Raw genomic sequence first — 12,053 nt, forward strand, 5'->3', positions numbered from 1 at the left:
GTTGGGTAGGGATAAGATATGCGCGCGGTGATTATTAAAGCGAATTCGTGGAGGGTTGACGGTCTGTCCAATGTACTGCATACTGCACACACTGCATTCTAGGAGGTATATTAAGTTGCAGGAATCACAATCAATCAATTTTCCATTTGAAGCATGAAGCTGTGCTTACTGCATAGCTTGATGTTTGTATGTGCTTGCAGACCTAGCATCTACTTTTTCCGCAGGGCCGGCACCCCAAAACCGGCCGGTTATTTGTTTTTGAGTGTTCTAGAATGTTTTGAATGTTTCTGGTCGTCTGTAGACCGCGTGAGGGGGAGCAGTGAAAATTTTGGTGAGGCGCTCGCTTTGTTCGAAAATGTTGAATTGTTTTCTGAGGATTTTGTTTACGTTAGGCGGGTTACTGGTGAAGGTAAGTACGAGATTTGCCCGGAGATCTGTTTCCTCGCTGTAGCAACGTCCCTCCAGTATCTGCTCTCGGTTGAGTGTAGATGCCTTTTCAATGGTATCGTCGACAATGGCGTTGCTTAATGAGGACTTCTCCCATGTGTTTGGAATTTTTTATGAAGTCCTCGTCTTGGGAATAGATTTTTTTTAAATTGATGTGCCTTAGTGTATGGGATGCTTGTTTTAGAGTGACGAGGTCGACAGCTTTGGAAGTGTAGGTATTGTTGGCGGTCCGTCGGTTTACTATATACACCGGTGGTAAGGGAGCCTTCGTTTACCGAAATATCAACATCTAGAAAGTTAATTGTGGTGTTGGAGTACGTGTGAGTGAATGATATGTTGGGGTAGACGAGGTTGAAGTTTTCAATAAAACGTATGGGTTCTTGCTCTGTGTCAGCCCATATTAAAAAAAAATGTTATCCAAGTAGCGTTTGTGTAGGGTGGGCTTAATGGGGCAATCCTTCAGAAATTTGGATTCAATACTATGCATGAAGATATTTGCGTAGGTGGGTGCCACCCTTGTACCCATGGCTGTGCCGTTAATTTGCAAATAGTGTTCATTGTTAAATTCGAAGTTGTTATATTCGAGTACGATTTCCGCCAGTATTTCTAAAACACTTGGGGTAGGGGATCCCTCCTTTCTGTTTTGTTCATATGCTTCGATCCGAGATTTGATGCCATCGGAATGAGGAATGTTTGTGTAGAGAGAGACTACATCTAGTGTTGCCAGGAAGGCTCCTTCCGGGAGTTTGAGACCTGCTATTGCGCGAAGCGAATGGTTTGTGTCGCGTATGTAGGATGCGTGTGTTGTTGGGATGTCTAATTAGTGTGTCAATGTATCTAGAAATTGGTTGTGTAATCGTGCCGATGCCGGATACTATAGGGCTGCCAGGATTATTCTTTTTGTGGATTTTCGGTAACATGTAGAGTCGGCCTGGCTACGGGTGTGGTGCGGTGAGGGCTTTAGATAACTGTAGGGATAAGCCCACATTCTTCGTAAGTTTATCCAGAGTCTCCGCTACAAAATGTTGGTATTGCGGAGTTGGGTATGCTTCAAGACGTTGTTAGAAACCAATGTTAGAGAGTTGTCTCAAGCCTTCTTCAATATATTTTTCGCTGTCCATGACAACTATTCTACCTCCCTTGTCCACTGGCTTTATGAATATATCTGTCCTTCTGCTGAGAGCCTTTAATGCATCCCGTTTGTTTTTAGACAAGTTCTACCTCCCTGGAGTGTGGTTATTGTAGGCGTAAATAATGTCTCTCTGGACGGCGTTAATGTGCATGTCCAAGTGTTTGTCCCTTCCTATGTTAGGAGTCTAGTGGTGGTTAGTAACGAAGAACTCTCTGCTATCCGCGGTAACCCGTGCCCAATCAAAAAAGTATTCCCGGAGTCGCAACATTCGTGCAAAGTTGTCCAAATGCTTTAACACCGAAAATTTGTTGTATTTACCGGTGGTAGGGCAAAATGTAAGGACTCGAGAGAGGACGGATCTTTCCTCTGTCGTTAAGGCCCTGGTTGAGAGATCAATAATATTTTGCTGGAAAGCAAAGTCGGTGCTTGGATCCGCAGGATTATTATTAGTAGATGCTGTCATTTCAGATCGTTCTACGCGTGTTTTTTGAACTGTTGATGTTTGTGTCATTCTAATAAATTCGTTGTTGGAGCTCATTATAGTAGTGGGGTTAATGTTTGTAGCTGCCTTCCTTCGTGATTATTTTTCGCTTCTTATTAAATTTGATCACGCGAGGTGTGGAACCCCGCGCCTCGAATGCGCTCTGTGGCCTCCGGCGCGGTAAGGGTAATTTGTTGATGAGCACGACTCTCTTCCATTCTCAGAGCCACCAACGCCTTCTTAAAGTGGCCAATGGTAACTACAAGCAAATTTAAAGAGGCAGATTGTAGTATACGATTCCAATTATCCTTCTCTTCACACAGGTTACCCCTTTATGGTGTTAACGACACTTGTAAACCTTTTGGTACGATTTTTTATTAAAGATAGGCCTTTAGGCTATGAATATGTAGTTCATGCCTAATTCGTTTATCCACAATTTTTCTTAATTTTAAAAATTGGGAATTATCTGAGGAAGGCTGTCGGTAGGATGAGCGAGAGAGAGTCGGCGTACTCACGCGGCCTGAATGTCAGTGTTGACGAACCCATTGTGCCGAACCGCAGCGATTTTGGAGCAAATTAGAGCGGGAATTGGTGCCTGTCGCTTTTTACGACCACGTTCCCGATGGCCGTCATCTTGGTTTTATTTTAAAACGAGGCCTCTTACTCCACATCCTGGTATTTTTCACTACTGCGAAATATTCTTGGAATATCGAAATTCCGCTGTTCTTTCAGGGCTGTTCAACGACCTCCGACTGGCTGGCGCGCGCACTTCAAATGCGATTTTCTCAGCTTCGCTTTTCTTTTTTTGCAAACATGCCTATCCTTATGGCAGTTTTATTATGTTTTTTGGTGCAATTTCAATTACCGTTATACCGTGGAATTTAAAAGGAACTAGACTGTGGAGCTTGCTGTGACATTTTTTGGCTGAGTTGAACATTACAAATTTTGTGAGCCATAATGTCGCCTAACTTTATTTCACAATTATAGTGCTTGGACATAATTGCACGTTTTCTTACAATGGTGAACCACAAAAAAAAGTTTAATTAGGATAGCTCCAAAGGGAGGTCTTTGACTATGGCTACACTTCAATCAAAACCGAAAAATGTTATATGAAAGTGCCTGAATGACCCCTAAGTATTTAGCTAACGAGGCTTCATGCATTTTCGTATATTATGGGAGCTAACTGAGATATACTCGAACTAATTATATTTTTGAAAATAGGAAGGAGAAGCACATTCTCACATCCGACATCATCACGATATATTCTATAGTAAAAAGGGTATTTCAGGGCTTCCCATAAATACATGTTATAGCACCGGGGCAATTATGTCTGTAATGTGCTTAACGAGGCGAATTTGTAAGTCCCTGAACAGGTGGTTCTACTGTTCCGAAAACTTACGGATACATTATAGCTGTCCTGAGCATTGCTAGGTCTTAGAAATTCCCTGACAGCATTTTTGGATATACGATGGTCCAGACTAGCAGGATGATGGAGCCGTTTACGAGGGAAGTAAAGTGTTCCTTAAAGGAATCCGGTAATTACGACGCTGGCATTGGTGTGTTATTTAAAATTGTTTGTTTAGGCTGATGTGCATTCCGATTAGGTCTGCGTAGCTTGTTCCGGAAATCTCTGTATTTCTGGATGTAATTTGGCCCTCTTGTTTCTAAATTTCCCTATACACTGCTTGTTTAGGTGCCTTCTTTGTGACCCAATCTTGCGAGGTTTTTTTTCTTGCACGCTTTCGTCTTAAACTAAAAATATGTGCGTAATAGAATTCTACTACAAGTACAAAGGAATTATACGCCAAATTAGGAACTGTCTTAATATATGTTTCAGAGCAGTCAGTGGTCAGTAATAATGTTTCTTGACCTATTGGATACTTTCTTCCGCATTTGTGTTGTGTTACGCAAAATTTTCGATTACTGTTCAAAAGCACAACCCAAAAAAGGAGGAAAACTCATTAGCGCCTTTAAGATAGCGAGCAGATGAGGTGAGAGGAATGGGTATTGGCTCCCTGAGATGTGAGTTGAACACAACAAACTTATTTTTGCTTGAGTTTAATTTGCCCACACCTTAAGAAAATTGTTGATCTGAAGTATTTATACGAAATCTGATACTTGTTAAACATATAGGACACGTTCTAATAGCCCGGAGGAAGCTTCAGCACACTGGCAGGGCAATTGGCTAGCTATGAGCTCAATTTCTGCACTTAGTAAAAATGTGCAGAATACGAAAAAGCAAGTTGCAAAAATAATCAATCCAGTTTCAGTGCTTTTAGTAGAGTATTGGTTAACATGCTCGTCTAAGGATTCTAAGGACAGTGGTGCTAATTTTGACTCTGAATCAGGATTTTTTTCTGTATTGAAGTTGTGTATGAATTAATCCTTGTTATTTCAAGTCTCGCAACTTATTTGTTATCCGCCTCTTCTCTCCTAGCAGCCAGGACAGCCCAGCAATCATGGGCTATCCTATATGACACAGGAGCATCTCATTTCATATAGGCTCATTCTGTTCAATAGACTCGTATACAGAATCCTCTTTGAATGTCCCACCGGAGTTTTCAATAAGGCAGTTCTGGGCCTTCCGGGTACATAAGTAAATAACACGTAAGTATTATTTGCATCAAAGCCTCCTTTGTACAATCAGGAAAAGGTATCATCCGCTTATGCAATTCGTTTTGCCATGACGAAAATGTCCAACTCCTAATGCGGTATCATCGGTAGAATACAATACAGTTCAAGCACGCAAAGAAATAAGGTTCATGCACACTGCAAGAAAACTATTATGCATCATTACTGGGAATCCAGAAAGAAAAACGGCGGAGAGTAGGTCTGCACAGCAATAAGAAACCCATCGTTAGTCCGACCTGCAGCATCTTTTCTAGGTGGTAAATCCTGTGCTGTCTTTGCCACTGGGAAAAAATGCATCTTGACAGGCTTCTGATACCAAGCGGGTGTCCAACGTTTCCGTGTTGTTAGCGAAGAGAACGCGGGTGGATCCATTGAACTTCACCGATGGCCACGGCTTGCCACTTCTCAGATTGGGGGTAGTCCTGTGAGGAAGAAAATCACAAGAATACATCCAGTGATGCTTTGAAACTCCGTCACAGGGACAGTCTATCATGGCAGCCCGTTTAATGAGCACAAAACTAGGGGAAGACATGAGCAGCCAACGCATATTGAGAGAAATAACACTGTTTCCAGTGCAAGTGAAATAAACTCTAAGCCACCCCCTTTAGCCACTCGACATTAGGTAGCTCACATATCGATGCCAGCTACCGAGCAGACTGCGAATGACACGGTAAGTGGTGCGATCTAAGTGCTCAGCGAGAAGGCACCAACATTCGGCATTTTAAGCAAAGAAAGCTGTTGTTTAATGTAATGTTTCGAAATAGTTAGAAGGGCTTCGTAACTAAACACCGCAGTAGTTTAACTTGGGCCTATTTAAATCTGCTTGGTATCCACTTAGGTATCTTGTGAGTTGCTTAGAGGGCATTTATTGCTGTGAAACTCCAAAATGGCTGGCAGAACGATGTACAAGGCGCGAAGAAATTTAGATTTCGTTATTAACAGACATCTCAGTGCATGAAAAAATCACTCTTTGTGGGGCTAATGTGGGCGCGGTATCTGAAGTCGTACAACGTGCATGTGCAAAGAACAGACTGGGCAATCAGAATTTTGCCTTCCTCTATTCGACGGCCAGCGACGACGTTTGTAGCGACGTGGAAGAAGGAATAGCTCGTTTGCTTGTCCTGTGCGCAAAGAACTGACTTTTAAGCTGCTCAGTAGTTTGGTACTATATAGTTGAAGTGTGTGCAGTTACCGCCTATCGAATGTTAGCACTATATGAGCTCTGCTGCGGTGCTTTCCCGATAAAAAAAAAAGTAGTGTGCACATTGTTGATTGATTTAATTTCTTTGGCTTAGAGTTTCTGGCTGCGTACAATGCAGAATCATCCAAGTCATAAATTAGGATTTTGCATGAACACATTTAATTTAAAAAACAAGCGCCTCTGGAAGGGTTCACATGGTGAAGAGGCGTGTTGGGTTGCCCGTGTAAACGTTGCGTAACATTTACTATTATACCTCCTCGCTCGCTCTGTGTCCTTATATTGACACAACTGTTTCATTGTAAGCCCGCCCTGACGAAGGGACTGCCATTCCCGAAACTGTTGGAACAATAATTCTTTAAAACAAAAAGTCGCGTTTGTCGTAATGCTGTACTTATCTATAGATGTAACGAGGCAACGAATGCACCTTTTTTGAAGAACCATTCACTCAACAACATTTGCTCCTGTTGTACTTGCTCACAATAACCTGCGGTAGCCCATACGCTGGGCAAAAAATGCGTTGCACAATTCAAGTTTAACCGTTTGGTGAACAACACTACCACACCGAGATACAGCACCAGTCAGTGAAGAAAGCCTCTTTGCGATATAGTTGACGCGAGTGTCACAGCTCAAATGGTAAGGAAAATACACGCGAAGAATTTCGTGGGTTTCTACAAAGTTGGTATTTTTGTGCCTTATTATTACGAATTTGTCCAAAATGAAATATGTTTCGGTTCGAAAAAAAAATTGTTTTCTGGGACTTTATTCTCATGCGATTACTGGGACTACACAGAAAATTTTTCAAGTGCATCCTTATAGCGTAAAACAAGGTCATTGGAATTGTTACCACAAATAAGCACATTACTATTATCAGCCTATATGATTCACTGAACAATGTTACCAGTATAAATTATGCCATTTATGTAACAATTTATTAAAGTGGGTCAGATACACTCCCTTTAAGTAATCGGCGATATACTGGTGGCAACGATGACTCTTTGTTATGAATGCACTCAGAGGCTTCGATTACTTTCATATCAGTTAAAGAAGGCATGAGGTTTTCCGTAGATGCCATATGAAGTGTATTTTAAGATGTACGTTTGAGCCCGGAGAGTTAAAAGCTTTCCTTAAATCAACAAAAAGACAGGGAATATAAATTCTATTTTCGGTGTTCTGTAAAAAAGTTTTTTTTATCCCCAGCAGTGCCATTTCAGCATATAAGAATTTTCATTAACCAAACTGATTATCAGTCCTGCCGTCTGACGACCCGCTACCCGCCGCTCGTGGAGGTATGAAAAGCCCAAATGTCCATACTATGAAGCGAGGAAACACGTTCATTTGTTGCTAATAACGCCCTACAGATGCTCACCCGTTTGTAATAAATGCAGCGACCGCCTCTGTGTCCAAAACGGGTTCGAACAGTGTCTTTCCGACGCCGTCAGTGATGTAGTGACAGCCCCGCTGCGATGCAGTCCGGGCCAAACGATGTGTGTCACAGCCAGACATCAGCATGGAAATGAAGCGCATAAGGTGCTCTTCAGTTTCAGGCTCAAAAATCTTGATGATATTTCTGTGAGCCGGTGACTGCTCAAGGAAGAAGTACTGGAGCATGAAGTCGTAGAAGGAGACCAGAGTGGCCGCGCATCCTTTGGCCAATGCGCGTTCCTTCACATGCTCCCTGATGAAGGCACGGACCTGGGTGAGGCGCACCGAGATATGTGCATAAGGACATTAGCGGGGAGTAAAACATGAGGTTTATTCATCTTTCCAACTCAGATATTGTTTGATCAGTTTATATAAATACTCGTGTTCAGCAGCACAACATCAGCGCAGTGAAAACACGAAAATGTAGGCGCAATGGCACGTGACAAGCGATGAATCATTTCAGAACACAAATTATGGCAGTAACATCGTTTATCGGTTATTCTTGTTTGATGCAAGAGAGCACTCCGAAAAGTAATGTGTTTTGCGTGCTACAGCGTGTTCAAAAACAAAAGACCGAGTTTTTTGAACCTGCGTGTTTTGCGAATGTAACTTCCAACTCCTACGTGGTCAGGACATCCACCGGCTCGTGCCACGCATCCCGCAGCCAGTACGTATTGAGTGGGACCCACGGGATCTGCTGACCTATCAAAGCCAGGCAGATTTAGCAACCCGCCTTGCGAATACAAACTCATCACCGACTCGGCTCCTTCATTTGGGCAATTTTACCCTCCTTTCATCAAGAAAGGACTCCTCCGGCGCCGCACACGTGCTCTCTTCCCTACGTGTGCGGTAACCCTCCTCCGCGGTCTTACCCGTGCACAGGAGGTTGTGCCTGGGAGGATGCGGTTCGGGGTTGCCCTCACGCCTGCCGTCACTCGGAAGTGCCCTCAGTACCGATATTTGTTTCCTCGGCCAGGGTGTCCGATATGCAAACACGAGGACATTGAAGCCGACATTCACCACTTACTGTGGGACTGTACCATCGTTCTCTACTGGACTTCATCAAATCAGCTAATGTTTTTCCATTCATTTAATCACTGATACATATTTCATCGCACCTTCATACATTATTGATGCCCGGCGGCAATAAATTTCGCTTAAGGAAAAAACCTCTCACGTGGCTAAGTTAGTCATAACACAATCCGTTCACCTAAAGAAGTTTAGAAATGTCAACTGAGAAAAAAAAATTGTATAATCAGGTAAATTCTTGCCACAATTTTTAGTTCGCTCAATGCAGGCACAAGCAAGCATGCAGTGTTGTACGCTTCATGTGAGGTAATGGCGAGACTTAATTACACCTTGAGCACTGAATCGAATTGAAGTGAAAAATTGCACTTGTTTCTATAATGCGCAATCTTACAAGAAAAGCACAAATGTCCATAACTGCCTTTCCCTCTCTTTTCCACCGATTGAATAAGTTTGCTCCGGATCAAGCTTATGTCGAATAGGAACTTTTCGGAGATCTGAGCCAAGAGGTTAATATACCAGGTGTTTTAAGATAGCCCGCTAGAAATTTAGCATTTTACGGTATTGCAATAAGGTATCACTGTTGGCGGGCAGTAGAAAGCAGGAGAATGTCGACTACGTTATTAACTGAATTGTAACAGTTAACTTTTAACAATTACCGATAGGCACTTAATTGGACTTAGAGATTTGCAGCCGCTCCTCAGTAATAGCCATATCACTTTTCAGAAATTTGAAACGCGATTACCATTGCCGTGCTGGCTCAAACAAATTGAGCCATTTCTCAGGCGATTCGCAAACCACGCGCTTTGACAGCGCGTCATTCTGTGACTCGTGTAACACGTGGCAGTCTATGCCACGCCACTGCTATGGCCCTCCGAGCTAGTTGGCTGCTGCTTCGCGGGTGGGCCACAGAATATGCCACGTGGTACTTGTTTGATGGATTTACGCGATTTCATGCATGTTGCGCCCGGTCTGTGATAGTGCGAGGTTTTCGAATGATGCGAGGAACGGTCCATAATTGCTGAGCCACAGCGGCCGTGCTAATCGCGATTTCGAAATTTCAAAATTTGATACAGCTGTTACTAGCGACCAGTTAAAACTTGTAATTGGAACCAGGCGCCTATCCTCATTACATTAAACGTATTCACTATTACTTTCGATTGATCGCTCTACTAGCTGACGTGACTCACTTGTTTTCTGACGTCCGCGTACATTTATATTACTATGCCGCAAAAGGCTACTCTTTAGGTGAAAAATATTTTTTTTTGTTGGCGGTTGTATTCTCTGAAAAGCCTGGTACAGAGCTCAGAATGGACTCCCTGCTTTCCAGACAAAAAGCGCGAGTATTGCATCGCCTGCTAGGAACAATGATTAACCCTCTAGCAAATAACTTGTGGTGCCGATTGTCTTCAGCCGAGACCGGCAAGTAACGAAATTTTATTTATGTACTGCGAGTATGCTTAATCCCACTAAAGTATGTGGAACTGTCAACGGCCGAATTTTGCAAGACTCAAAATTAATTACCTGCGTCTTAACTGTTCCTCGCAATCCTCGCAAATCCTCCATCTTGCGCTCCAACTGCCTTACTCTGAGCAATTAACCGATTTTGCCGCCCGCAAAAATTAGTTCCGCAATGACCGCTGGATATTGGGCCGAAGTCCCAGCCGGTGAGTAGCATTTCCTTTGCTTCAGACTGCAAATGACCTGGTGTGAACGTGCAATAAGTTGAGAGGAGCTATCGCAGTTGCACCTCCGAGAATTAAGATTCTGACATTTTTAGCTCTTTACTTTTCCAGATAGCCGTCCAACGCGGCGCTGATGCAGTGGGAGGTGACTCTGGCCAGCGGAACCCTAAAGACTAGGAGGCGCTAGTCGCCATCTTCAAGGCGTCGGCGAAAGCTGCTGGAGCCCTGGACTGAGGACACCATACACAATCCGCTCTGTCTCCTTTTACACAGTAAAAAGTTTAGTTTCTCTATCTGCCAATGTGCATGTAATAGCCGCCAACAATTCTGCGCTAAAAAACCTGGAACCACAGGCAGTCGTTGATACGAAAGAACCTCACGTAGACTGGTCTGCTGAAAAAAAAAAGAGAATGGTTATGAGTTTGTAACCAGAATCATTCAGCGTAAGAAGGCTTGAGATTGCGCAAAAAAATCGACAGACGATTACAAGAATTGTTGATGCGACATCTGAGAGCAGCCATTCCGAACAGCATACTGCATATCTAATTGGTACCCCTCGGGATCTTTCCGTGGCCATTCCTCCGGTTGTCCCGGTTCCTTCCGGTTGTCCATTCATCCTCTTTGCAGTGACAGGAGGCGTGTCGCTCTGCTACTACCTGCCAAAGGGCCATCTGTCAGGCGGCGCGTGACGCCGAAAACGCTTAAGACTACGACGCGCAACTCAGGAACGAACGCTAAAAGCTGCGCTCTAAAAATTGGTGGGGACACTTCAGCACTTCGTTCACTGTCGAAATTCATAGATCCCTGGGAATCGTCGTATTACTCCACGAGCAGTGGTCCAGCAGTTAAGTGATGCGCCTCTGCTGTGAGATCGAAGATGCTGCCAAGGATGGGGCTTGCGAGACCCAGATTGCTCTTCGCGGGCAACAGTCGCACCGAATCATTAATTTACCCGCCACCTGCAACGGTTGTCTGTTTGCTCCCAATCCGGCAGGCAGCATGTGATGATCCCACACGGACACGTGGCCTAGGTGGTCGATTTAGAACACTGGCGACGACACCGGGTTTTCGCACAACAGGAGCCTAAAAGCACAGACACAATGACGGAAAACCGCGTGCATTGCTACGCCAGCAGCAAGACGCTTGATGAGAAAGCTGCCACGGCGGCAGATCAAGAAATGACCCACGTAGCCATTCAGCCATTTTAGGCGGCTTGTAGCGTGCCACGGACTGGAGAGATCATTTCGCGCCACCTGACTTAATAATATGAAGAGCGTCAGTGCCGCCACATCTTGGCTCCTGACAAAGTTACATTCCAGCGGCGGCAGCGAAGCCGCGCGATCTCCTTCAGAAGCAGGTACATGGGCCCGTTTGGCATGAACAGAACTTAGCGCGGCCGCGCTTTCCCGCCTACCACTCGCCGCCGGTATGGACGTCCATTTCGCGGCAAATGTTTTGCCGCCAGTGGCAAAACATGCAAGTGCCACGTAGGAACGTGGACGAATGGTGAGGCAGAAGCTGTGCGACAGCCCTCTTATGATGCCTATGGCATCAAGACTGCCAGATTCGTGGCCCTAGTTAAACTATTCAGCAGACAAGAGAATGGAAAGAGGTGCTCGTTATGACATACATGACGGAAGCCAACAGTCACCAAAACCAAGCAGCATAGGGGATTTATTTAATTGTCATATTCATCAATGGGAGAAAAATAAAGCGATTATTTTAAAGGTATCTGATGAGAAAGCAGAAAGCAACCACACATCACCGAACGGATCCGAACCCACGACCTTCGAATCTCTCGTCCGGTGCCCTACCAAGTGAGCTACACTGACGGCTGTACAATCGTTTGCTTTAGGGGGCATTTACGTGTAGTGCAACCGAATCTTGCGAGCGTTTACAAGCCCCACCCTGGTCCATGGCAGCGGACGTAGTACGTCCTGTATCGCCGCGAGTGCCAAGTAGGAGCGTGGGCGAACAGTGAAGGCGGAAGCTGTGCGAGAACCCTCTTATGATACCTACGGCTTCAAG

General features: G+C 44.4%; 1 protein-coding gene across 1 annotated transcript in view; it reads right to left on the reverse strand.

The window, feature by feature from the left end:
* Positions 1 to 4,117: 4,117 nt before the first annotated feature.
* Positions 4,118 to 12,053, reverse strand: part of LOC144106245 (uncharacterized) — a 230,025-nt gene continuing 222,089 nt past the window's right edge. Inside the window, exons 10-11 of the mRNA XM_077639004.1 lie at positions 7,259 to 7,584; positions 4,118 to 5,113 (exon numbers count right to left, since the gene is read on the reverse strand). Coding sequence (XP_077495130.1) covers positions 4,942 to 5,113; positions 7,259 to 7,584 — 498 coding nt within the window. The 3' untranslated portion in view covers positions 4,118 to 4,941. The remainder of the gene's footprint in view (positions 5,114 to 7,258; positions 7,585 to 12,053) is intronic.

Source organism: Amblyomma americanum, chromosome 10 (assembly GCF_052857255.1).
Source record: "Amblyomma americanum isolate KBUSLIRL-KWMA chromosome 10, ASM5285725v1, whole genome shotgun sequence".
In the NCBI taxonomy this organism is placed as follows: domain Eukaryota; kingdom Metazoa; phylum Arthropoda; class Arachnida; order Ixodida; family Ixodidae; genus Amblyomma; species Amblyomma americanum.